The 27692-nt window shown below is 41.8% G+C and overlaps 1 protein-coding gene across 1 annotated transcript in view; it reads left to right on the top strand.

The window, feature by feature from the left end:
* Nucleotides 1-27692, top strand: part of vwa5b1 (von Willebrand factor A domain containing 5B1) — a 210734-nt gene that overhangs the window by 110769 nt on the left and 72273 nt on the right. The window contains exons 13-15 of the mRNA XM_043675431.1: nt 5888-6077; nt 9056-9255; nt 24019-24241. Of these exons, the coding sequence (XP_043531366.1) occupies nt 5888-6077; nt 9056-9255; nt 24019-24241 (613 nt within the window). The remainder of the gene's footprint in view (nt 1-5887; nt 6078-9055; nt 9256-24018; nt 24242-27692) is intronic.

The following is a 27692-nucleotide window of genomic DNA, read 5'->3' as shown; positions in this document are numbered from 1 at the left end:
GTTTAGCCTCAGCGGTGTAAAGGTCGGTGCGCCAAACTACTACCACGCCTCTCTTGTCTGCCTGTTTGATAGTGAGGTTGGGGTTGGAGCGGAGGGAGTGGAGGGCTGCACGTTCCGAGGGTGAGAGGTTGGAGTGGGTGAGAGGGGTGGAGAGGTTGAGGCGGTTAATGTCACGGCAGCAGTTGGCTATGAAGAGATCGAGGGCAGGTAAGAGGCCAGCACGGGGTGTCCAGGTGGATGGGGTGTGTTGGAGGCGGGAGAAGGGGTCGTCAGAGGGTGGGCAAGAACCCTGGTTGAAGAAGTAGGCGCGGAGGCGAAGGCGGCGGAAAAATTGTTTGATGTCTCACCCTGTGTTGAAATCGTTAATCCAAGAGCGTAGGGGAATGAAGGTGAGGCCTCTGCTGAGGACTGATCTTTCATCCTCTGAGAGGGGAAGTTCTGGAGGGATGGTGAAAACACGGCAGGGCTGGGAGCAAGGACCTGGTGTGGGGCTGGAGCTGGGAGTGGGGGCGGGGTTGGGCATGGTGACGGAGATCGGCATGCGGGCGGGGTTAGGAACTAGCAAACTTAAAAGACCCAGTACAACCCATGGATAAAACCAACATCATCTACAAAATTCCATGCAAGGACTGCCACAAACACTACGTAGGACAAACAGGAAGAAAGTTAGCCACCAGGATACATGGACACCAGCTAGCCACAAAAAGACATGACCCTCTCTCCCTCATAGCCGTACACACGGATGAAAAAAACCCACCATTTCGACTGGGACAACACATCTATCCTGGGACAGACTAAGCAAAAACATGCCAGAGAATTCCTGGAGGCCTGGCACTCCAACCACAACGCCATAAACAAACACATAGTTCTAGATGCCATCTATCAACCCCTCAGAAAACGAACAGGAAATGACATCACCACAAACCCCAGGAACCCCATCCAGGAGAAAGATATAAATAGAAAGCAGGAGACAACAGCTTCACTTCACTTGGAGGTCGCCACTGATGATGTTACCTAGCCAGGTAATGAAACGTCTGGATATAAAACCTACAGCTCAGCGAGCAAACCTACACCCTAAACCTCAACCTGAGCTACAAACCTTGCAAAAATGGTAACATGATTGTCATTCAAAATGATTAGTAGAATTCACAAAACTGGATGGTGTAGAGCTGCCTATTCTTTGTGCTGAGCACTATTCAGAGATGGAATCTCAAGTTACATGACCAGCTCTCAGTTAGAATTGATGTCACACTTCACTGGGTTGGGAGGGAGGTCCGTTGGACATCAATCACCACTACAGGAGTTAAAGATTTTATAAGAGTACACAAAATTCCTTAATTTCCTAGTCTTTTGGAGCCAGCATAGATCAGGTTTCTGAACTTAATGAGAATTGCTAATTAACAACTGACATACAACTCTACTATTTAAACCTCTAACCGGTTTATAAAACTCTCGTTACACACACACACACAGAAAGTGACTAAAAGAAAATGGGTGTTATGGGCAGAGGAAAAGACTGGAAAGGCAGACCCTGCTCAGTTTGTTGAGCTAATACTTTTGGCTTATGAGATGTTGCTGCTTTTTGATCTTCCTCCTTGAGATATTTCGACTTGCTATCAGGAAACAAAGGGCAGTTGGTTCATGCTTATGAAGTCACTGATTTTTTGGTTAAGAGCAACTGCTTATGACAACTGATCAGAGAAAATGACTGCTCAGCCAAAGGATGGAATTGTAGCTTGACAATGTGCTGGGAGCAGAGTGTGGGTTGATGAGAAGGATAGAACATACTCAAATGGCTGAGCCCCCCACAATCTTTTTGGCCAGAGAATTCCAAAAGTGATGGCAGAAAACAGAAAGTAAGGTGAAATGGTTTATTCCCAGGTTGGCAAACTATGACCAGTATGTTATCACAAGTATCAGTTCTTGGACCTCAGAGTCATGTAGTATAGAATAAGCCCTTCAGTCCACCATATCTAAATTGACCAAATTAGACTAATCCCATTTACTTGCACTTGATCCATAGCCTACTAAGTCATGGTATTTTAAGTTGGAGAACCTGCCTCCACCACCCTCTCTGCCAGCATGTTCCACATATCTACCACCCTCTGGGTGAAAACATATTGTCTCACATCCCTCTTGCTCCTCAACTTAAACTTAAGCCACCTGCTCTTAGACACATCTGCCTTGGGGAAGTGATTCTCACAATCTCCTTGGTCTGTGCCTCTCATTATCAGATCCCCCCTCAGCCGTCTCTGCTCCAGGGAAAACAAACTTAACCTACCCAGTTTCTTCTGATAACTGAGAGACTCCATCCCAGATTAGATTAGATTACTAGCCCTTTGGCCCAACAAGTCCACACCGACCCGCCGAAGCGTAACCCACCCAGACCCATTCTCCTACATTTACCCCTTCTCCTAACACTACGGGCAATTTAGCATGGCCAATTCACCTAACCTGCACATTTTTGGATTGTGGGAGGAAACCGGAGCACCCGGAGGAAACCCACACAGACACGGGGAGAATGTGCAAACTCCACACAGAGAGTCGCCTGAGGCAGGAATTGAACCCGGGTCTCTGGCGCTGTGAAGCAGCAGTGCTAACCACTGTGCTACCGTGCCGCCCAGGTAACATCCTAGTGAATTTCCTCTGCACTCTGTCCAGTGCAAACACATCTGGGGCTAAATGTAATATTTCTGAGTTTTTTTGCTGAAATAAATTGAGAATGCAAGCTGTAAAAAGAATGCAAAGAGATTTCCTGGACCTTAGACAAGTTGAGTGATTATAAAAGAGACAGTGGATTAAATATAACATGGAAAATATGAAGTTATCCATTTTTGTTCAGAAAGACAGAATACTTCTGAAATGGAGGGATTGGGAAATATCGATGTAAAAAGGGGGCTGATGTCCTTGTTCATGAGTTAGAGAAAGCAAACATTCAGATACAGCAATCATTATTTTTCTTCCTAAATCAGCTGGCCTTTATTTTAGGGGGATTTGAGAACAGTGATAAAGGTGTTCTGCAGTTACAACAAGCCTTTGAAATTGCACTGGAAGATTGTGTACAGTTTGGGCTCATGCCGTAAGGAGAATGTGTTTGTCATAGAGTATAATGAAGGCTCACCAGATTACTCCCAAGAAAAGAAGGATTGTATGAAGTGGAGAGATTGAGAAGACTGGACCTGTATTCTCTGGAGATTAGAAAACAATGAATTGATCTCAGTGAAACCTTCAAAATTCTTCGAGATCCACAGAGTAGCTGCAGGAAGGATGATGCCCCAGGGGGTGTGGTCTAGAACCAGCAGACAGTCTCACAAGAACAGGTAGGTCATTTAGGACTGAGATAAGGGAGAAATTCTTCAGTTGAATATGGTGAATCCTTAGAATTCTCCAGCCTAAACATCTTCAAAGCAGTGATCGATAAGATTTCGAGGTATGAATTCATCAAGTAATGTGGGCATGATGCAGTGTGTTACAGTCAAAGGTTGGCTCTGATTTATTTGAATGGCAGAGCAAGCTTGATGGGGGTGAACGACCTGTTCCTCCTCCTAGTTCCTATATCCTGCACGTTTTGGAAGAAAGCGAGGAGGCATGCAATGTACAGGAAGTGAGTCCTGAGAAAAAATGACAGCATCCAAGTATGATTCCTATCTCATTAGTTGATATTTATTAAGTATTAAAGGGAGGAAGAGTCTGGGATGTAGATACAATTAAAGATAAAATAGTTGCTTACAAGAGGAAGAAATAGTGGCTCTCTTCTGCCCGTAAGCATTGATTTGCATTGTTTGTGTTTACCACCTTCAATAAAAATGCTTATCTATCTGTGACACTGGCACCAACTCTGTTACCATGCTCAAGAGATTTATCTAATAATATTGGAGCTTGACATTTGGCAGTGAGCAGTTGCAAGAATTCATTTAAAGACAGAAGGGCAGCCATAAAAAAAGACAGATGATTGTCTGTACAATATTGTTAAGGTCAATGCGTCATGGCTGTTTTCTTATTCAAGTTATTCACAATATCATGATAAGTCGATGTTTGGAAAGTTAAAATCCCCTACCATAACTACCCTATTATTCTTACAAATAGCTGAGATCTCCTTCCAAGTTTGTTTCTCAATTTCCCTATGACTATTGGGGGGGTCTATAATATACCGAAAGGTTTGTCTCCATGCTGTTCATCTTTATGACTCTATGACTCTAAATAGTTACAATGATTTCCAATTATTAATGCTGAAGCAAACTTAAGGCTTTTTACAGGAATGAGATTGGGGGCTGCATTTATTTGTCAACATTCTTGCAGGAGAGACTTGATTTGATTATTGTCACATTTACTGAGTGGAAAATATTGTTTTGCGTACTATCCAGGCAAATCATACCTTACGTAAGTACATCAGAGTCATAGAGAATGCAGAATACAGATGAACTGGATGAAATATTTTACATTGTTATGTTTGTTAACAACTATTTCTGATGCAGAAAACAAAACTGTTCAGAACTGAAGTCAAGTGTTCCAGGGATTTCTGCTGTCAGTGTGACTTTTATACCTCCTCTAATGGGAATGCACGTTACTATGGTACAGCAGTCCTGTAGCAATGAAGTGTTATATTAAGTTATGGGGCAAGTTTCTGGAATCAGCTTTGAACCAATAATTTTCTCTGCTCGGAGGAAAGAGTAATCCTAACTAAACAATACAGAACTTGATGTTGACTTGGAGGTGCCGGTGTTGGACTGTGGTGGACAAAGTTAAAGTTATCACGCAACAGCAGGTTACAAGTCCAACAGGTTTATTTGGAAGCACTAGCTTTTGGAGCACTGCTCCTTCATCAGGTGGTTGTGGAGGTTAAGATCATGCTCACAGAATTTATAGCCAAAGGAGTCCAGTGTCATGGAGATGTGGTACAGTAAACAAACCAGTAAATCCCATTCTAAAAGATGACATTTTTAACCTAAGATGGTTTACTGTATCACATCTCCATGACACTGGACTCCTTTGGCTATAAATTCTGTGAGCATGATCTTAACCCCCACAGCAGTGCTCTGAAAGCTAGTGCTTCCAAATAAAGCTGTTGGACTTGTAACCTGGTGTTGTCATTCTCAAGATAGCTCAGTTTTTTAACCAATAGCTGTGAAGTCTGTCTGTCTGTGTCCCAATGCTATGTCAGACTGACAAACCCTCTGGATAGTTTTAGGGTTTTACATGGATTCATGCAGTTTGAGCAAAATAAAACCTAATTCTGCAAAATCAAGTTCATTCCATAAACTTGTATGTGTGTGCATGTAGAAACGATGGAGTGAGTGTGAGTGTGAGCTGTGGTGTTGCTTGTCCTGAAGTCTGACTTGGAGGATGGTCACCTGAAGGTCCAAGGCCGAATGTTCCTGGCCGCTGAAGTGCTCCCCGATTGGGAGGGAACACTCCTGCCTAGTGACTGTTGTGCGGTGTCCATTCATGCATTGTCATAGTGTCTGCTCAGTCTCGCCAATGTATCATGTCTCAGGGCATCCTTGCTTGCAGCATACGAGATAGCAACATCAACTCAGTCAACATGATCTATGAACACAGGGTACATCAAATATTTGTTCCCTTTTATAATTCAAAATAATTGTTAGCCTATGAGACACACCCTACTTCAGTTGGCTAATGGTCTGTACTTCAGCAACAATCATGCCATTATCCTTCCTCTGTTCTTCACAATATTCTGTCTTATTTGGCTGAATGCTAATGAAACTCATCAGCCGAGCCAGTGGAAACTAGGTTCAGAAGTATCAGACAACAGTTACATTAGAGAGAGGAAGCTCTTTCAAAACTGGAGCCAAAGCCAACATCCATGTTTTGTTTTGTATGTTAACTTGCCTCTGCATCAGCCCTGATATTTCTTGATTTATTTGAGGACAAACAGCGTAGGTACAGCATGATGTGGTCTCAGGAATCCAACAGTTCTGTGTTTTACCATTCTCAAGAGGAGGAGTCCGGCCGGATAAACTCTGAAAATTTGAGCAGCTGTAGAGATTCCGTAATGGACTCTATAAATGACCAACCTCAAGATGTGATGTCTACTAATGAAGGCCAAGAAAATGAAGGTAAGGCAACTGCTGTTGGGATTGTTATTTTTGATAGAATTGTTTAAAGAAATGTGTCTACTAAAAATTTCCAATTGTTTCATATCCAGCATGTTGGAAAATCATATCCAATTATAGAATTTAAGTTTATGCAGCCATTTAAAAAAAAAATTAGAACTTAAAATTTCAAAACAAAAATTGCTGCAAAAACCTTAACAGATTTTTGCCTTGCTGACTTGCTATATACAGCTAAATATAGAACATAGAACATAGAACAATACAGCACAGAACAGGCCCTTTGGCCCTCGATGTTGCGCCGACCTGTGAACTATTCTCAGCTCGGCCCCCTACACTATCCCAAAATCATCCATGTGCTTATCTAAGGATTGTTTAAATCTCCCTAATGTGGCGGAGTTGACTACATTAGCTGGTAGTGCATTCCACGTCCTTACTACTCTGCGTAAAGAACCTGCCTCTGACATCTGTCTTAAATCTATCACCCCTCAATTTGTAGTTATATCCCCTCGTACACGCTAGGATGAAGTAATCATCCTAGGAAAAAGACTTTCACTGTGTACCCTATCTAATCCTCTGATCATCTTGTATGTCTCTATCAAAAGCCCTTCTTAGCCTTCTTCGTGCCAATGAGAACAGGTTCAAGTCTCTCAGCCTTTCCTCATAAGACCTTTCCTCCAGACCAGGCAACATCCTGGTAAATCTCCTCTGCACCTTTTTCCAATGCTTCCACATCCTTCCCAAAATATAGGGACCAGAACTGTACACAATATTCCAAGTATGGCCACACCAGCGTTTTGTTTATTTGCAGCATGATATTGCAGCTCTGGAACTCAATCCCTCTACCAATGAAACCTAACACACTGTATGTCTTCTTAACAGCACTATCAACCTGGGTGGCAACTTTTAGGAATCTATGTATATGGACTCCAAGATCTCTCTGCACATCCACTCTACCAAGAATCTTTCTATTGACCCAGTACTCTGCCTTCCTGTTATTCTTCCCAAAGTGCATCACTTCACATTTAGCTGCATTGAACTCCTTTTGCCACCTCTCAGCCCAATTCTGCAGTTTATCCAAGTCCCCTGCAACCTGTAACATTCTTCCACACTGTCCACTACTCCACCGACTTTAGTGTCGTCTACAAACTTACTAATCCATCCACCTATGCCTGCGTCTAAGTCATTTATAAAACTGACAAACAGCAGTGGTCCCGAAACAGATCCTTGTGGCACACCACTAGTAACTGGACTCCAGGCTGAATATTTTCCATCAACCAGCACTCACTGCCTTCTTTCAGAAAACCAGTGTCTAATCCAAACTGCTAAATCACCTTCAATTCCATGCGTCTGCATTTTCTCCAACAGCATACCATGTGGAACCTTATCAAAGGCTTTACTGAAGTCCATGTATATTACGTCAACTGCCCTACCCTCATCTACATGCTTGGTCACCTTCTCAAAAAAACTCAATGAGGTTTGTGAGACATGACCTGCCCTTGATGAAACTACTTTGACTACCTCCAATCAAATTGTTGCTTGCTGGACAATTATAAATCTTATCTCTTATAATCCTTTCCAAAACCTTTCCTACAACAGAAGTAAGGCTCACTGGTCTATAATTACCTGGGTCATCTCTACTGCCCTTCTTGAACAAGGGCACAACATTTGCAATCTTCCAGTCAGATATATGTTAATAACAAAGGCTGTCCCAACAATCTGACTGGAAAAATATCAAAACCATTTACTGAGGATCAAATAATGATACCTTCTTGTTTGGACACTTGGTAATTTAATTGTCTGGTCCGGAGATCAAGGCAGGGAGACCCAAATCCAGAAAATCCCACTTTGAACCCTGTTGGATTTGATTAGAATACTACAATAGGCACAATCTCTAATGGGAAAAAAGAATAGAACTGTCATTCCTGATTGGTGAACAGTAACATCCAGTGGAAGTTACGAGTGGGGAATGTGCATGAGTCCAGGATCATGTCAGTCATAATACCATCTAGCAACTGTTCCCACTTGCAAAAGGATCAAGAACAAGGTGCAACAGATTTAAAGTGGTTTGCAAAAGGAGCAGGGATAATGCAAGACAAAAACATTTTTACTTTGGAGTAGTTAGTGTTTGGAATGCACTGCTGGAAAGTGTGGTGGGGGCAGGTTCAATCAAAGCATTGAAGAGGGTATTTGAAGAGGGTATTTGGAACAGAAATACTGTGCAAGGGAATAAGGAAAAAGGCAGGAAATTGGCAGTGGGTAGTTATGCTCATTTGAAGAGCTGGTGCAGACATGATGGATCAAATGGCTTCCTTCTGCATCATTACACGTCTGTGTTTCTGTGAACAATATCGAAATCCAGATATAAGCAGTTTCCTGCCTGAGCTGTCAGAAGGAAATTAGTGACTCTTGACTGTTAGATAAAACAGGCAAATACTTACACTGGAAAACTGGTGCACCGGTGCAGCCTCTTGAAAGTTCTAAATTTCCTGTTACTTGAGTCGGAGGTGAAGAGTATTTAATTTAAGTGGCCATCAAAATCAAGTAAGTTTCTAACCTCACTGCAATATCGAACAGAGTAGTGGATCCTGGAGCTCCCATGATTTTTGCAACAATTTTAATTTAGGAATCTTACAAAGATTATATATGATGTGGAGGTGCTGGTGTTGGACTGGGGTGGACAAAGTTAAAAAATCACACAACAGCAGGTTATAGTCCAACAAGTTTGATATAGACATTTATACTATCAATGTGATTGTTGTATGAAGATCAAGAATGGAAAGCTAAACGTGTGGTGCTCTCCGGCCTGAATTAGCTTGGAAAGAAAAGAGAATCTGGGAAATTTGGTTTAAGTTGCATCTGAACACATCCTTGTATCTGAATAATAACGGTGAAATATTTTGGAAAGTATAAATATGACCCAGACAGAATTAGAAAGCAAGGTTGAAGTTAATGATCTATAAATGTTTAAAATCAATTTCAAGGTATTGAATCAAAATTGTCTCCCAGAAGAAGAGCATTCAGTACAAATCACACAATCAGAAATGATACCTCGAAGAGAATGTTCACCCCGAGTGACCCGTCTTCAGCATTTGATAAACATCCTCTCCGGCGAGCAAGAGCTCAACAGCTTGTTGGTTGTAGCAGCCCAGAAAGTGTCTGTCCTTGGCAAAGGCAATTTCAGGCAAGTTTGCATTTCCTTTATCTGTTAAGAAATAGATATTTTGAAAAACTAATTGTGAAATAATTTTAAGATAACTTCTGGACAAAGCAATAATAATCACGTGATATGAATAAATTTAAAAATGCCTCTACCTTTATAAAGGCCACAGTCAAAGATTATTTTTTTTTTCATTCATGGGAAATGGGTATCACTGGCTGGGCCAGCACTAGTTGCCTATCCCTAATAGTCCAACAGAAAATGGTGGCAAGTGAGGGGGTTCCAGGAGCTGGGATGACTGACCTCCAACAATAACTGCCAGCTTCCTTTGTTTAGATCAGAGGGGTGCTGGAAAAGCACAGCAGGTCAGGCAGCATCTGTGGAGCAGGAAAATCAACATTTTGGGCAAAAGTCTTTCAATAGGAATATTCCTGATGAAGGGCTTTTGCCCAAAACGTCAATTTTCCTGCTCCTCAGATGCTGCCTGACCTGCTGTGCTTTTCCAGCACCACTCTGATCTAAACTCTGATTTCCAGCATCTGCAGTCCTCACTTTTGGGCAGCTTTCTTTGTGCCAAGTATGACTGTGACCAGCTTAGAGGTTTGCCCCTGATTCCCGTTGACTCCAGTTTTGCTAGGGTTTCTTGATGCCATACCTCAGTTAAATGTAGACCTCATGTCAAGGGCAAACATCTCACCATTCCATATGTGAAAACGACGTTGAGGTCACAATATACTGGTCGTAAGAAGGTTCAAAGTACAAGAAGAAATACAGAACTGAGTTTAAATGGCAAACTAGGAAAAATGAATTCTGTTCCACAAACATTACCTGAATTGTTTGTGAATATTGAAGAAATTCATCCCCAATTAGATTTTAGTCAATTAATGCAGCCCAATGATAGTGAATCCCCAAAATGCAATAATCTCATGTTCAAAGCAGTAAAAAGTGACAAACCCCTTCACTTCCTTGAATGGATATGGAAAATCCTTTCTTATATATAGCTCCAACTCTCTCAAACGTCAAAAGCACTGACATTTATAACTCTGCAGGAGATAGAATATTACCTGACCTATAACCTGCTGCTATCAAAATAGTGGAAATAGTTCAGGATCAACAACTGTGAGTTTCTTATTTTAAATTCAAAGAGCCCAAGGGAATTAGCTTTCTTATTCAAATAAATAAAACACAAGTTTAGATTTTAGATCTGTAAGTCAGGAATGCAGAAAATGATAAAGGCCAGTCTGTATTTGAGATTAGCAGGACACAAAACTCAGAATTTAATTGATAAACAAAAAAAGGTAGAATTTAATCTTTCAGGCTTATGAATTTAAAGGAAACCTGCTACAAAAGGAAATTTGAGATTTGGATTTTAGAATTGTCTCTTTTAAGAGAAGTTCAAATGGAATAAGTGGGTCATGTAACCAGTTTTCAATTCTGCTGACAGCAAGCTTGGCTGCTGTGTTTGTTACAAATAATAGGACAGCTCAGGTATTAGGTCATGATTTGGAGATGCCGGTGTTGGACTGAGGTGGATAAAGTTAAAAATCACACAACATCGGGTTATAGTCCAACAGATATTTTTGGAAGCAACCACCTGATGAAGCAGCAGCGCTCCGAAAGCTACTGCTTCCAATTAAACGTGTTGGACTATAACCTGGTGTTGTGTGATTTTTAAACTTTGTCTAGGTACTGGGTAGAACTGTATACAGGAACTAGGGTAGCAGATATACACATGGATAAACTGTTAGCCTCAATATTCCCATGTTAGAATGTCAGGTTTTATAAAAAGATTATACAATAAATGTCCACCTTTTTCCTCAACTGAGAACTCTATGCTACTGTGACCGGTCCCTCAGCTGTGTTCAACCCATCTCCTGCATTTCTGCCCTTTTCCCCTCCCTTTGGTGCTCAGCTTCTGCCCCACCATCCACATCCAGAGGATCATTAGCTGCCATTTCTGCTATCTCCAGGAGGATGTTACCACTAGACACATTCACCTCCCCTCCCCTCCCTTGTCAGCTCCTGGAAACACCTGTGAAATGTACGGTTGGAGATGTGGCTCGAGGATCGGGCTCATCATCCACAAAAGGACCCACAGAATTCAGGACCAGTGACGTAGAATTTCCAAAATGGAGTAATATACTTGTTAGTGAGTGATTGCCAAAGGTAGATCTTTTCCTCCCTCTTTTTAGCCCTTCTGATCTTTTTAAAGTTCCCTTTTGTACATTGTATACTCAAAGAACAAAGAAAATTTACAGCCCAGGAACAGGCCCTTCGACCCTCCAAACCTGAGCCGATCCAAATCCACTGTCTAAACCTGTCACCCAATTCCTAACCATCTGTATCTCTCTACTCCCCACCTACTCATGCATCTGTCCAGATGCTTCTTAAATGAATCTACTGTGCTTGCCTCCACTACCTCTGCAGGCAACGCATTCCAAGCACCCACCACCCTTTGTGTAAAGTACTTGCCGCGTGTATCCCCCTTAAGCTTTTCACCTCTCACCTTGAAAGAGTGATCTCTCGTTATTGAATCCTTCACCCTGGGAAAAAACTTATCTCTATCTACCATGTCTATACCCTTCGTGATATTCAAAGTTTGGGAGAAGATTTGTAGCTCGGGTGCTCGTTGTTGTGGTTCTGTTCGCCGAGCTGGGAATTTGTGTTGCAGACGTTTCGTCCCCTGTCTTGGTGACATCCTCAGTGCTTGGGAGCCTCCTGTGAAGCGGTCTGTGATGTTTCCTCCGGCATTTATAGTGACTTGTATCTGCCGCTTCCGATTGTCAATTCCAGCTGTTCGCTGCAGTGGCCGGTATATTGGGTCCAGGTTGATGTGCTTATTGATTGAATCTGTGGATGAGTGCCATGCCTCTAGGAATTCACTGGCTGTTCTCTGTTTGGCTTATCCTATAATAGTAGTGTGGTCCCAGTCGAACTCATGTTGCTTGTCATCTGAGTGTGTGGCTAAGGATAGCTGGTCATGTCGTTTTATGGCTAGTTGGTGTTCATGGATGCGGATCGTTAGCCGTCTTCCTGTTTGTCCTATGTAGTGTTTTGTGCAGTCCTTGCATGGGATTTTGTACACTACATTGGTTTTGCTCATGCTGGGTATCGGGACCTTCATCCTGGTGAGTTGTTGTCTGAGAGTGGCTGTTGGTTTGTGTGCTGTTATGAGTCCTAGTGGTTGCAGTAGTCTGGCTGTCAGTTCAGAAATGTTTTTGATGCATGGTAGTGTGGCTAGTCCTTTGGGTTGTGGCATGTCCTCATTCCATTCATGATATTAGAGACCTCAATCAGGTCCCCCCCGCCAATCTCCTTTTTTCTAATGAAAACAATCCTAACCTACTCAACCTCTCGTCATAGCTAGCACCTTCCATACCAGGCAACATCCTCATAAACCTTCTCTGTACCCTCTCCAAAGTGTCCACATCCTTTTGGTAATGTGGTGACCAGAACTGTACACAGTATTCCAAATGCGACCGAACCAATGTCTTGTACAATTTTAACATGACTTGCCAGCTCTTATACTCAATACCCCATCCAATGAAAGCAAGCATACCATATGCCTTCTTGACCACTGTATCCACCTGTGCAGCAACCTTCAGGATACAATGGACCTGAACTCCCAGATCTCTCTGCCCATCAACTTTTCCCAAGGCTCTTCCGTTCACTGTATAATTTGCTCTAGAATCAGGACTTCCTAAAATGCAACACCTCACATTTGTCTGGATTGAAATCCATCTGCCACTTCTCTGCCCAACTCTCCAGTCTATCTAGATTCTCCTGAATTCTCTGACAGTCCCTTCTGCTTTCTGCTACTCCACCAATCTTCATGTCATCTGCAAACTTGCTGATCATACCAACAGTGCCCTCTTCCAGATCGTTTATGTATATCACAAACAACAGTGGCCCCAACACTGACCCCTGTGGAACACCACTGGGCACCTTTCTCCATTTCGAGAAACTCACTTTAACTACTACTCTGTCTCCTGTTGCTCAGCCAGTTCTTTATCCACCTAGCTAGAACACCCTACACACCATGTGTCTTCACTTTCTCCATTAGTCTACCATGGGGAATCTTATCAAACGCCTTACTAAAGTCCATGTATATGACATCAACAGCCCTTCCTTCATCTATCAACTTGGTCACTTCCTCGAAGAACTCTAAGTTGGTAAGACATGATATCTCCTGCACAAAACCCTGTTGCCTATCACTGATAAGTCCATTCTTTTCTAATTATAAATAGATCCTATCTCTCAGTACATTGACCAGCAACTTTCTCACCACTGACATCAGGCTCACTGGTCTGTAGTTACGCGGAATATCCCTACTACCCTTGTACAGGAGGACAACATGAGCAACTTTCCTGTCCTCCAGCACCTCACCTGTATTTAAGGATGCCACAAAGATATCTGTCAGGGCCCCAGCTATTTCCTCTCTCGCCTCCCTCAGCAACCTGGGATAGATCACATCTGGTCCTGGGGATTTGTCCTTCTTAATAACCTCTAGCATACCCAACACCTCTTCCCTATTTATGTCAACGTGATCCAGACTAATCAAACTTCTATATCTAATCTCATCATGTTCCTCTCCTCAGTGAACACTGATGCAAAGTAATCATTCAGCATCTCACCCATTCTCTCAGGTTCCACACACAGCCTTCCTTTCTTATCCTTTAGTGGATCAATCTTTTCTCTAGTTACCCACTTAGTACTTATATAAGAATAAAAGGCTTTGAGATTCTCCTTAATTCTGCTCGCTAAAGTTATTTCATGACCCCTTTTAGCCCGCTTGATTTCTTGTTTAAGACTGGTCCTTCTCTTCCGATATTCCTCCAGGGCTCGTTCTGCTCTTAGCTGCCTGGACCTTATGTACGCTTCCCTTTTCCTTTTGGCTAGTTGTACGATTTCTCCTGTCATCCATGGTTCACAAATCTTTCCTTCCCTATCCTTTGCCTTCAATGGGACATGTCTATCCTGCACTATCTTTGAAAGCCTCCCACACATCAAATGTGGACTTCCCTTCAAATAGCTGTGTCCAATCCATATTTCCCAGCTCCTGCCTAATTTTGATATAATTGGTCTTGGCCCAGTTTAGTACTCTTCCCTCAGGACCACTCTCATCTTTGTCTACGAGTATTCTAAAACTTACAGAATTGTGGTCACTGTTCCCAAAGAAATCCTCCACCGCAACTTCTACCACCTGTCCTGGCTCGTTCCTCAGTACCAGGTCCAATATGGCCCCTTCCCTCGTCAGACTATTGACATACTGCTCTAGAAAACTCTCCTGGACGCTTCTTACAAATTCTGCCCCATCCAGACCTCTGACGTTAAGAGTATCCCAGTTAATATTGGGAAAATTAAAATCTCCCATCACCACCATCCTGTTGCCTCTACATCTTTCCATAATCTGCTTACCTATTTATTCTTCTACCTCACGCTCACTGTTGGGAGGCCTGTAATACAGCCCCAACAATGTAATTGCACCCTTCTTATTTCTCAGCTCCTCACAAAGTGCCTCATTACTCAAGCCCTCCATAATGTCCTCCTTTAGCACAGCCATGATATCATCCCTGACCAGCAATGCAACTCCTCCCCCCATTTTACTTCCCTCCCTGTCCTGTCTGAAGTGTCTATATCCTGGAACATTTAGTTGCCAATCATGCCCTTCCTTCAACCAAGTCTCTGTGATTGCAATAACGTCATACTCCCAGGCACCAACCCAAGCCCTAAGGTCATCTGCCTTACCCACTATACTCCTTGCATTAAAATGTATGCACTTCAGGCCACCAGTTCTTTTGTGTTCGTCTGCTCTCTGCCTGCTCTTCCCCTTATTAATGCTAACATCATGATTCTTATAGTCTCCAGTTTCCACCTCGCTGTCCATTTGTCTTGTCTTCTGGTTCCCAGTCCCCTGCCTTTCGGGTTTCTGCTGTTTGGAGGCCCTGGTATCTGCCATTAGCCTCCCTTTTTTCCTTAATCTAATGCTGCATGTCACTTAATATCCAATGCTCACAGAATTATTCTGACCGTTTTTCTTTGTTGGAACATGTTGGTCCTGTACTTTCCATACTTCCTCTTTGTTGTAGTTGTGGGTATGTTCACCGAGCTGTGAAGTTGATTTGCAGATATTTTGTCCCATGTCTCAGTGACATCATCAGTGCTTTGGAGTCTCCTGTGAAGAGTCTCCTGCTGTACTGTCTCTTATGGAATTTATTTGGTTCTGTTCCTGCCACGAAACGACACGACCAGCTATCCTCAGTAGCCACACACACAGACAACAAGCAACATGAATTCGACTGGGACAACACTACTATCATAGGGCAAGCCAGACAGAACAGCCAGGGGAATTCCTAGAGGCATGGCATTCATCCACAAACTCCACCAACAAACACATCGACCTGGACCCAATATACCAACCACTACAGCGGACAGCTGAAACTGACAACCGGAAGCAGCAGGGACAGATCACTATAAACACTGGAGGAAACATCAAAGAAGCGCTTCGCAGGAGGCTCCCAAGCACTGATGATGTCACCTAGCCAGGGGACGAAACGTTAGCAACAACAACTTCCAGCTCGGCGAACAGAACCACAACAACGAGCACCCGAGCTACAAATCTTCGCACAAACTTTGATCACTTTAAACTTTTTATTATTTTTCATGGAATGTGGGCGTCTCTGTCTGGGACAGCATTTATTGCCCATTTCTAAGCACTGACCAAAAACAAGTGGAGCTTTTATTCTTGGGACCTCAAATATTCATGTTCTCAAATCAGACAAATGCCACAGTGAATGAAGATCACTATAGATGATGTCACAGATTTATACTTCTTCTGACCTGGAGTATTACTGCACAAAATCCAGAGACAAGAATGTAAGTGGGTAATGGTGTTACCTCTGAATCAGGAAATCATGTTTTCAAATCTTTCTTCAGAGACAAAGTTGTCACTAAGATGTCCGTTCCTGTGAAATATCAAGTTAGCTCTCCTGTTTCTGTATTTTCTTTGTACGGAGTTAAATTATGAATTGTCCTATTGTGTACTGTCTCAGGTATAATATACATTGTAAACAATAAATGCTGGAGATCACACCAGGTCAGGCAGCATCCATGGAGAGAGAGCAAGCTAATGTTTCGAGTCTAGATGATCCTTCTTCCGAGCTGAAGTCAAGGGAGGTGGGGGTAGTGGATGTAGAATGCTGGTGGAAAAAAGATGTCAATAGTTTACATTAACTGATTCCCAATACTTGGTGCTGCTATTGGCATATCCCCCTACACTCTCCATTGAACTAGTTAAATGCATATAAGAATAAATTACTGCAAATGCAGAGAGATCACAGCAGGTCAGACAGCATCCATGGAAAGAGAGCAAGCTAAGGTACCAAACAGGACTATATGCATGCCAAACAATATAAGCAGCAAATGACTGATAGGACTAAGCGATGTCACAGATCAGATCGAAGCTCTGCAGTCCTGCCACATCCAGTTGTGAATGGTGTTGGATAATTAAGCAATTCACTGGGAGGAGGAGGCTCCACCAATATCCCCATCCTCAATGATGGAAGAGCTGAACACAAGAGTGCAAAGGTTAAGGTTGAAGCATTTGCAGCAATCTTCAGTCAGAGGTCTGAGTGAATATCCATCTCTATCTGCTTCAGTGGGCCCCAGGATCATTGATATCACTCTTCAGCCAATTCAATTCACTCCACATTTGGAGGCATTGGATACTACAAAGGGAATTGGTCCTAACAGCATTCTGCCAATAGCACTGAAGACTTGTGCTCGACAATGATGAAGGACTTTTGCCCGAAATGTCGATTTTCTTGCTCCTTGGATGCTGTCTGAACTGCTGTGCTTTTCCAGCACCACTCTAATCCAGAACGTGCTGTTCCAGTACAGTTACATTGTCTGAACAACCCCGTGGAAAATTGCCCAGGTATGATCTGTACATAAAAAACAGGACAAATCCAATCTGACCAATTACCACCTCAGTCTGTTCTTGCTTATCAGGAAAGGTGTCATCAACAGTGCTATCAAGCAGCACCTGCTCAGCAATAACCTGCTCAGTGACGCCCAGTTTGGGTTCCATCGGGGCCACTCAGCCCCTGACCTCATTACAGCCTTGGTTCAAACATGGACAAAAGAACTGTTTGCCAGAGGAGAAGGGAGAGTGACAGTTGCATCAAGGAGCCCAACCAAAACTAAAATCAGTGAGGATCAGTGAAAAACTGTCCACTGGTTGGAGTGATACCTGGCACATTGGAAGATGGTTTGTGGTTGGTGGAGGTCAGTCATCTCGACTCCAGGACATCTCTACAAGAGTTCCTCAGGGTAATGTCCTAGGCCCAACAATCTTCAGTTATTTCATCAATGACCTTCCCTCTTTCATAAGATAAGAAATGGGAATGTTCTCTGATGATTGATTGTACAATGTTCAGTATCATTCACGACGACTCATTGTTTTGCACAATATCCAGGCAAGTGGCATGTAACAATTGTGCCACACAAATGCCAGGCTATGACATTTCCAATCAGGGATAATCTAACCACCACTCCTTGATATTCAATGGTGTTACCATCACTGAGTCATAGATTTATACAACACAGAAAAAGACCTACACTGATATAATTACCACTAATTGTGCGCTAATGCCAATTTCCTGCACTTTTCATATCCTTGAATGGTATGGTATTTGAAGTACTGATCCAAATAATTTTTTTAAAAGATTGTAAGGTTTCTAGCCTCCACTACCTTCCAGGCAGTGCATTCTAGATTCCTACCATTTGCTGAATGAATGCCCATGTTCAACGGAGTTGCCGTTGACCAGAAACTCAGCTAGACTTTGCCATATAACTGAGTGGCAAATAGAGGAGATCACAGATAGGTAACTCACCTCCTGACTTGCCAAATCCCGTTCACCATCCACAAGGCACGAGTCAGGAGTGTGATGGAACACTCCCCGCTTGCCTGGATGGGTGCAGCTCCAATAACCCTCAAGAAGCTTGACACCATCCAGGACAAAACAGACTTCTTTTTGGCACTACACCCACAAACATCCACTCCCTCCACCACCAATGCTCAATAGCAGCAATATATACTTTCTTCAAAAATGCACTGCAGAAATTTACCAAAGATTCTCAGACAACACCTTCAAAACCTGCAATCATTTCCATCTTGAAGAACAGGGCAGCAAATACATGGGAACAGCACCCCCTGCATGTTTCCCTACAAGCCACTCACCTTGGAAATATATCACTGTTCTTTTACTGTTGCTGTGACACAATCTTGGAATTTACTCCCGAAGGGCATTGTGGGTGTATTAACAGCACATGAACTGTGGCGGTTCAAGAAGGCAGCTCACCACCTTCTCAAGGCAGTTATGGATGGGCAATAATTGCCAATCTGTAAGTTGGTGCTCCAGGTAGTAAGACTATGGGTCTGAGGGGTTACAGAACCAAATCACAGCCCTACTCAAAAAAAACTTCAGAAATCTGGAGAAATAAATAAGAGCGACTTCCAAAATATGAAATCAGACGTATTCAACACACTTCTATGGATAACCCAAAGTTCACAAACCAGGAGACCCCTCAAATCTACAGTCTGGCTATCTGGAGCACCAACTTACAGATTAGCCAAGGAGCTACACCAAAGACTAAAACACTTAGTAGAAGACTCATGCCTCTCCATCCACTCCACCCAAGAATTCCTGAAGACCAAAGACACCAAGATAGAAGAGGATGAAATAATGGTCTCCTTTGACATAACAGCCCTGTCCACATCCATCAACATCAACCTGGCCAAAGAAACATTGACTACACTATTAGAAGAATCAAAGACACATACACCAAACATCACCAACTTCATCAGCAAGGACAGTATCATCAAGCTATGCCTTACCACCCACTTCACCTTTCACAACAAAACCTACAGACAAACGAACAGAACACCCATGGGATCTCCAATATCAGGGTTCTTAGCAGAGGCAGTAATGCAGAGATTCGAACAGCTCTGCCAACCATCCAGGCCAAACTTCGGGTCCACTACGTGGATGCCACCTTTGTCATCACTAAACAAAGCAAATTAGAGGAAACCTTCCAGACCATCAATAATATCCTTACTGGCATAAAATTCACTAAAGAGGAGGAAAAACACGCAACAAATTACCATTCCTACATGTCGCAGTAGAGCGAACAGCCAATGGGGAGCTTCAAACGAACGTCTACAGGAAAAACAACATATATGGACTAAATATGGAACTACAGAAGCAATCATCCCAATGTCCACCAAACGAAGCTACATTAGAACATTATTCCAATGAGCCACCACACACCGCAGCACAGAGGAACTACACAGAGCAGAGGAAAATCACTTATACAGTGTATTCAAAAAGAACGGGTACCCAATGAACACAGCCCGCCGATTTCTCAGCAACAAACCCAAACAAGCAGACAAAATACATCCAGAAACCCTAGCCACTCTCCCCTACGTTTAAATGCCCTTAGTGTTGGAGAGTTTGCTACTGTTGCAGGTAGCGCATTCCATGCCCTTCCTTCTCTCAATAAAGAAACTACCTCTGACATCTGTCCTAAATGTATCACTCCTCCATTTAAAGCTATGTCCCCTCATGTTCGCCATCACCATCCGAGGAAAAGGACTCTCACTACCACTCTATTTAACCCTCTGATCATTTTGTATGTCTCTTAAGTCACCTTTTAACCTTCTTCTCTCTAATAAAAACAGCCTCAAGTCCCTCAGCCTTTCCTCATAAGACCTTCCCTCCATACCAGGCAATATCCTAGTAAATCTCCCATTCCAAAGCTTCCACATCCTTCCTATAATGTGGTGACCAGAACTGTACGCAATACTCCAAGTGCGGCCACACCAGAGTTTTGTACAGCTGCAGCATGACCTCATGGCTCCAAAACTCAATCCCTCTACCAATAAAAGCTAACACACCGTATGCCTTCTTAACAACACTATCAACCTGGGTGGCAACTTTCAGGGATCTATGTACATGGACACCGAGATCTCTCTGCTCATCTACACGACCAAGAATCTTACCATTAGCCCAATACCCTTTATTCCATTTACTCCTTCCAAAGTGAATCACCTCACACTTTTCCGCATTAAACTCCATTTGCCACCTCTCAGCCCTGCTCTGCAGCTTATGTCCTTCTGTAACCTACAACAGCCTTTAGCCTTCTACCAACCCTAGTGTCATCCACAAATTTACTAACACCCCCATCCTTCTACACCCTCATCCAAGTCATTTATAAAATTACAAACACCAATGGCCCCAAACAGATCCTTGCGGTACACTACTAGTAACTGAACTCCAGGATGAACATTTCCCATCAACCTCTATTTTCTTTCAACTAGCCAATTTCTGAACCAAATCGTGAAATCACCCTCAATCACATGCCTCCATATTTTCTGCAATAGCCCACCATGGGGAACCTTATCAAACAAACACTTTACTGAAATCCATATACACCACATCAACCACTTTACCCTCATCCACCAGTTTGGTCACCATCTCAAAAAACTCAGTAAGGTTTGTGAGACATGGCTATGTGAAAGGTAGGCGGTGTTGACTATCTATAATCGAATTATTCCTTTCTAGTTGGTTATAAATTCTCTCACTTATGATCCTTTTCAACACTTTACCCACAACCGAAGTAATGCTCACTGGTCTATAATTACCAGGGTTGTCTCTACTCCCCTTCTTGAACATGGGAACAACATTTGCAATCCTCTGGTCTTCTGACATTATTCCTGGAGACAAAGATAACATAAAGATCAAAGCCAAAGGCTCTGCAATCTCCTCCCTGGCGTCCCAGAGAATCCTTGGGTAAATCCCATCCGGCCCAGGCGACTTATCTAATTTCACACTTTCCAGAATTGTAACACCTCCGCCTTGTTAGCCTCACTCCCATCTAGTCTAAATAGCCCATATCTCAGTATTCTCCTTGACAGCATTGTCTTTTTCTTATATGAATACTGATGAAAAATATTCATTTAGCGCCTCTCATATCCTTCTGACTCCACATACAGCTTCTCATTACTGCCCTTGTCAGACAATAATCTTATTCTGGTCATTCTTTTATTCCTGACATACTGATGGAAAGCTTTAGGGTTTTCCTTGATCTTACAAGCCAAAGACTTCTCATGTCCCCTCCTGGTTTGAGTGTGCCTGTGTACACTGTCTAAATTGGTGACTGAAAGTGTTATATGAAGCAATGGTGTTTCTTCCTATTCAGTCTGCTCAGCCTTTAGCCTTTTGCTTCTTTCAAACTGCTTGGTCAGGTGGCAGCTCTTGGGTAGGTGATATTAGAAAGGCACAGTGGCAGTATTGGGATGAGGGCTATAGTAGTTATCTCCAACACTGTCTTCTCTGAGGGATGATTTGAGAGTGTTTTGGACTGGGGTAGACAAAGTTAAAAATCACAACACCAGGTTATAGTTCAACAGATTTGTTTGAAAATACAAGTTTTCAGAGCTTTGCTCCTTCATCAGGTATTTACTTGTGCATTCATGTAAAACTGTTGGACTATGACCTGGTGTTGTGATTTTTAACTTTCTCCTCAGGAGTCAGCATTATTACTGAGCCTGCCCTTGTAGACCATTAATTACTGACATCTATTGTAAATCACCTTCTCCTGCAAGAGACAGGAAACTACAACTGTGAGGATATTGCAATAAGCACATTTGTCTGGGTTGGTTAGCTCAATTAGCTGGGTTTACATCGAGTGGTGCTGGAAAAGCACAGCAGGTCAGGCAGCATCCAAGGAGCAGGAAAATCGGCGTTTCGGGCATTTACCTCAATTAGCTGGGTGACTGGTTTGTGACATGTCGATGAGCCAGTGTAGGACTGAGGTGAATAAAGTTAAAAATCACAACACCAGTGATTTTTAGTCCAACAATGGTCCAACAGCTTCATTTGGAAGCACTAGCTTTTGAAATGCTGCTCCTTCATTAGGTGGTTGTGGAGAATCAGGTCCTAAAACACAATGTATAGCAAAAGATTACAGTGTCATGCAACTGAAATGATATATTGAACAAACCTGGATTGTTGTTAAGTCTTTCATCTTTTACAATGGGTTGCGGGTTTCAGTTCATTAATAATGTAAATCCCAGAACTTCTTTTAAGTCACCTTCAAGATAACTTAAGATTTTATAACAAAAGGTGACATCTTAGCTCAGACACTGCATTAAAGATGTAGGGTTAGAGTCTGTCTGTATTCCAACCTTGAGTCAGACTTGTTCTATTTCCAAAGTGGAATTTACAAAATATGACATGTATTGACTACCTGCAGATTGAGCATTTTTTGCACAAAATAGAATGTATTTCTATTTTGTATTTCTACAAATACAAATTCACCCCATAGACTTGTGTGTGGGGGTATAAAAGATTGGCATACAGAAAGCTTTAATGCATTCTCTGAGTGGAGATATCACCTTTTTGTGAGAAAACCTTAACTTATCTCAAGAAGGTGACTTAAAAGAAGTTCTGAGATTTACATATTAATGAACTGAAACCTGCAACCCATTGTAAAGGATGAAAGACCTAACAACAATCCAGATTTGTTCAATATATCATTGCAGTGTCATGCAACTGAAATCTTTTGCTATATTGTGTTTTAGGATCTCATGCTCCACAATCACCTGATGAAGCAGCAGCTCTCAAAAGGCTAGTGCTTCCAAATAAACCTATTGGATTATAACCTGGTGTTGTGTGATTTGTCACACAAAGTGATGCAAACAGTGTGGGTTCTGCATTGACTGGGGTTACCATGAAAAAAATTCCTTCTCAGTTTATCCCCTTGCCTGGATTGTGGTGACCCTCCGGTTAAACCACAACCAATTGTTTCTCTCTAATAACAGATCAGTCCCTTGGGACTATGGTGACGGTACCAACTCTTCTGTAACCAGTCCAGACCCTGCTGCAACATGTCACCTTTAAGATGTGTAAGTTAGCTTTAATTAGTGTTAGTTTCACACAAATTTGCCACCCCTACTGAGGTGCACAGCTGCTGAACAATTCACCCAACAGCATGTGCTAATTGTAACAGTCAGGCTGCTGCCTGTGCCAATCCAATCATTTTTGGGGTAATCACACATTGGAATTCAAATGCTCTATGTCAGAGGCTATCTGATGTTGTACCCAAAGTCTGAGAAAGCAAATTAGAAGAATTTGAATAATCCAAAATGGTTTGGAAATCTGTAGAAATATAAGATATGAAAAATAAAATAGAAATAGCTGCATCAAGGAGTGAAAGGTTACTTTCAAGGGACAATTCTTCATACGTTTAATTTAACTGAGAGAGTAGTGGAGATAAAGTGTAAAATTGTGGGTTAAGGTTAAAATTTAAATACATCTTCCTTTTATTTATCCAACTGAAATTAAACAAGCTTTGTATTTGAGAGCTGGAAATATATAAAAGTTAGATTTAATCAAAATTTTACATGTAAGATTTTTTAAGTGTGACACTGGCTAGTAGCTCAAACCAATTGTGTATGAAGCTAAAAGCCTTTCACTCACCTTAGAAGTTTAGATCAAATATTCTGTAATTATTAATTACTATCATTCTTGCAGATAATCTCGAATTATTAATTCCTAACAATATTACTACTGTTCTTTGTATTTATGTATTTGTTATTTATTATGTTATTTATCGATAATTCCATTTTGCACTTTGTATTGGTAAATGTGCTGAGATATACTTTGTTTTTACTGGAGCTCAGATATATCAATAAAATTATACTCTGGTCGTGTTTAACTGCAGATAAATGTAGTGGGCTCCTGCACAAGTGCCACAAGGTCAAGGCTTGTTGGAAAAAGGAGACCATCTTTACTGCATCAGAACTGTGTTTCAAGTAGCCAAGATTCAGATGTACAATCGAGTCTGCAGAAGTTAGCCACGGGGGATTACATAGTGCACAGTGATGGTAGCACCAACACTGGGTCATCCATAGAGAGTTCTTTGATTGGCAACTGTTCAGAATCTGGTGAGTAATTCTGTACGCCAAGAGTGAGATTGGAACGGTTTGGGGAAATGGAGACAGGTTAAATCTAGACAAGGCCTCACTGCTCCTGTTATTTCACCTAATTTTCTGTACGTGAAAATTGCAACAAGTTGGTAATTAATTAAAATGGCATGAAATGAAATTGATATTGTGCAAGTTTTGTAGAACAATCAAGAAACAAGGTTCAATCACCTGGTCGAGCAGCAAATTGTCAATGGGACTTCTAATGTTTTATTTGTTTTTGCAAATGTTTTAAAGGTGGTTATATGTAGTAATATCTGATTATCTAGAACTGACTTAAAGACCATTTTAACTGAGTGGCTATACCCTTAGATTGATAATGATTCATCATGAAGAAGAGCCATTTCTGAGCCTCCTTTCTGTGCACTGCACCCCTCCCCCCCAGTCTCCCCCTCACATTGAATAAAACTTGTCCGCACTGTCGTAAAGTTCGTCTGAAAAAGGAAGAAATTTCTCAGAGAAAATGGGCCAATAAAAATACAAGTCAAATAGATTTCTATGCTGCGAGTCTGGAACTGCAGATAACCTTACTTTCAGAGTTGAAGCAATTTTCTAATTAAACAGTGAGGTGATCCTTGTCAAGGCTGCAGCCTTTGGAATGATAAGGTTGACCTCTAAGGGTGGATTTAAGATCCCAAGCACGAATCTGAAAGGAGTTCAAAAGCCACAAGCTTCCAAACAGAAAACAGCACCACTGACTGAGCAAAATATATGTACAAGTAAGTCCTGAATAATTGATGGTATTCACAGTAAAAGACAGCATTAAGAGCTAAAAACCCAGGATTGGACTCATCACATGATGATGGTCAAAGTAAATAGATAGACTGTCGATTCAGTTTATCAATGGGAAGGGGCGCAGGTTCACAGTCAGGATGGTATTGTGGACAGGGCAGAGAAATGTGTATTGGTGAAGGGGAGGAGAATGGAGAAGGCAAAAGGAGAGCTCAGGGCAGGGAGGGAATGAGCATAAAGGGAGAGGAACAACCGAAGGAGAAGGGGAGAAGGCAAGAAGTAGGTGAGGTGACTATGAGAGGGAGGGGAGGCAACCAAGGAAGGAAAAATTAAGGGAGGTCTAATTAGTTTGTTTGTCACCTTTGCAATGGAGTAAAGATCAGGTAGGCATGTAATGACAGGTATGATGGCAGATTATCAGTTAAGTAGTAAAGGTAAAGAACTACCCCGAGGTGTTATGGCAGTCACACTGAAGAATAGATTATTATCCAACTTTACTACAGGCGTGTCATAGAAACATTCATTCAGAATTGATTACTGTACTTTCATAACCTCTAGTTTTTGTCCAATTGTTTTTCAATGCTACTACATTTTTATGCTAGAATTTTTTTTAAAAACTCATTCAAGGGATGAGGGTGTCACTGGCTAGGCCAGCATTTATTGCCCATCCCTAATTGTCCAGAGGGCAGTTCAGCATCAACCGTATTGCTGTAGGCCAGACCAGGTAAGGAGGCAGTTTCCTTCCTGAAAGTACTTTAATGAAGCAGATGGGTTTTTCCTGACAATTGACAATGGATTCATGGCATCATTAAACTTTTTTTAAAGATTGAATTCAATTTCCACCATCTGCCATGGCAGGAGTCGAACCTGGGTCTCAGAACATTATTTTGGCAGTTTATTAACAGTCTTATGATAATGCCACTTGGTCTACTGACCATGCACAGATACAGTTTCAAAACCAACAATATGAGAGCTGAATAAAATAATTACACAGTTTTTGTGTTCTATAACCATTATAAATCAATTAAGGTCCAGAAGTTACACTGTCTTGGTCCCAATTGTATAGAGTACTTGGAATCTTTAAGGAGATAGATCTTATTAAAATGTGTGCAGTACACAAACTTTGCTTTGAGTGATTCATTAAATTCTTTCTCCACTTTGCATTTCATTAAGCAGAATAAATGATATTTATTAAAGTTGGTTGCAGTCTGCTGTAACACACTGATTAAAGTTAAATTAGTAACATACAGATCAGACAATTATGATTTCAATTATATACAAAGATATTTCAATAGTTACTCAGCACTGTGCAATACAATGTTCACCAAGAAGGTAGTCTTAATTCAGAATCAGAGAATTGTTATGGTGTAGGAGGAAGCCATTCAGCCCATCATATCTACACAAGCCCTCTGAGTATTCTAACTTGCACCAGTTTCCTGCCTTCTCATAAGAACATAAGAAACAGGAGTAGACCATCTGGCCTGTTGAGCCTGCGCTGCTATTCAATAAGTTCACGGCTGATTTTTTTTTGGACTCCGCTCTACTTACCCACCCACTCATCATAACGCTGAATTCCTTTACTGTTCAAATATCTATCTTTGCCTTAACGAGGTAGCCTCAACTGCTTCACTGGGCAGGAAATACTACAAATTCACAACCCTTTGGATTAGGATGTTCCTCCACCAACTGTGAATGGTAAAGATGATCACAAGTGGGTTTTTGACTCCTGCACTTTGCAGGGTGGTGTTGCAAAGAAAGAGTGATCAAAGGCCTGTTGCTCTTTAAACAAGTTTCTCACAATCCTCTTCAACTGGCTTCAAGATTGATCCTCTTCCATCTAGAAGCTATGCTATATGACCTCTTTCTGAAGGTCTTGTAGACTGTATATCTCTGCTCCTTGCAAATACAACATTGTTGCTGTTGTCCCTAGTGCATTTTCCTTATAAGGAATTCATAAGGCATCTTGGGGGGCTGATCCAGCAAGGCAATATAGGCAGAATATAGGAATAAGAAATGTGTCATCACTTTGGAGTTATGCTATAGCATTCCAATGCCCAGCAGGAGATAGAGGAACAGATATACAGGTGGATCATGGAATGATGTAAAAACAACAAGGTGGGTGATTTTTTTTTACTGGAATCCCTTAGTGCCAGAGTTTTGATGGGGTTTTGTTAGTTACATGCAGGAGGAACAATAAATAGATAGTCCAACTAAGTAAGAGATCATATTAGACCTTGTGCTGGGGAATGAGCCTGGCCATGTGATTGAAGTTTCAGCGGGGGAACATTTTGGGAACAGTGATCATAATTCCACAAGTTTTAAGATAGTTATGTATCAGGATAAGACTGTCCTCAAGTGAAAGTGCTAAATTCAGAGAAGGATAATTACAAGAAAATTAGGTAGGAAATGGAGAAATTGGATTTTGGGTGGCTGTTTAGGGGCAAATCTACATCTTATATGAGGGAGACCTTTAAAGGCCAGTTGGTCAATGTTCAGGACCAACATGGAGCCAGATCAAGTAGGCAAGGTCCTTAATGAGTACTTCACATCATTATCCACCAAGTCGAAAGACATGGGTGATAGTAAAATTAGGGAGGAATATGTCTATATTCTGGGGTATGTTGATATTAAGGAGCAAGTGTTGGGTTTCTTGAAAAACATTAGAGTAAATAGGTCCCCA

Source organism: Chiloscyllium plagiosum, chromosome 34 (assembly GCF_004010195.1).
Source record: "Chiloscyllium plagiosum isolate BGI_BamShark_2017 chromosome 34, ASM401019v2, whole genome shotgun sequence".
Taxonomy (NCBI): domain Eukaryota; kingdom Metazoa; phylum Chordata; class Chondrichthyes; order Orectolobiformes; family Hemiscylliidae; genus Chiloscyllium; species Chiloscyllium plagiosum.
Note: the sequence above shows the minus strand (reverse complement) of the source record. Positions and strands in the feature narration are given on the sequence as shown.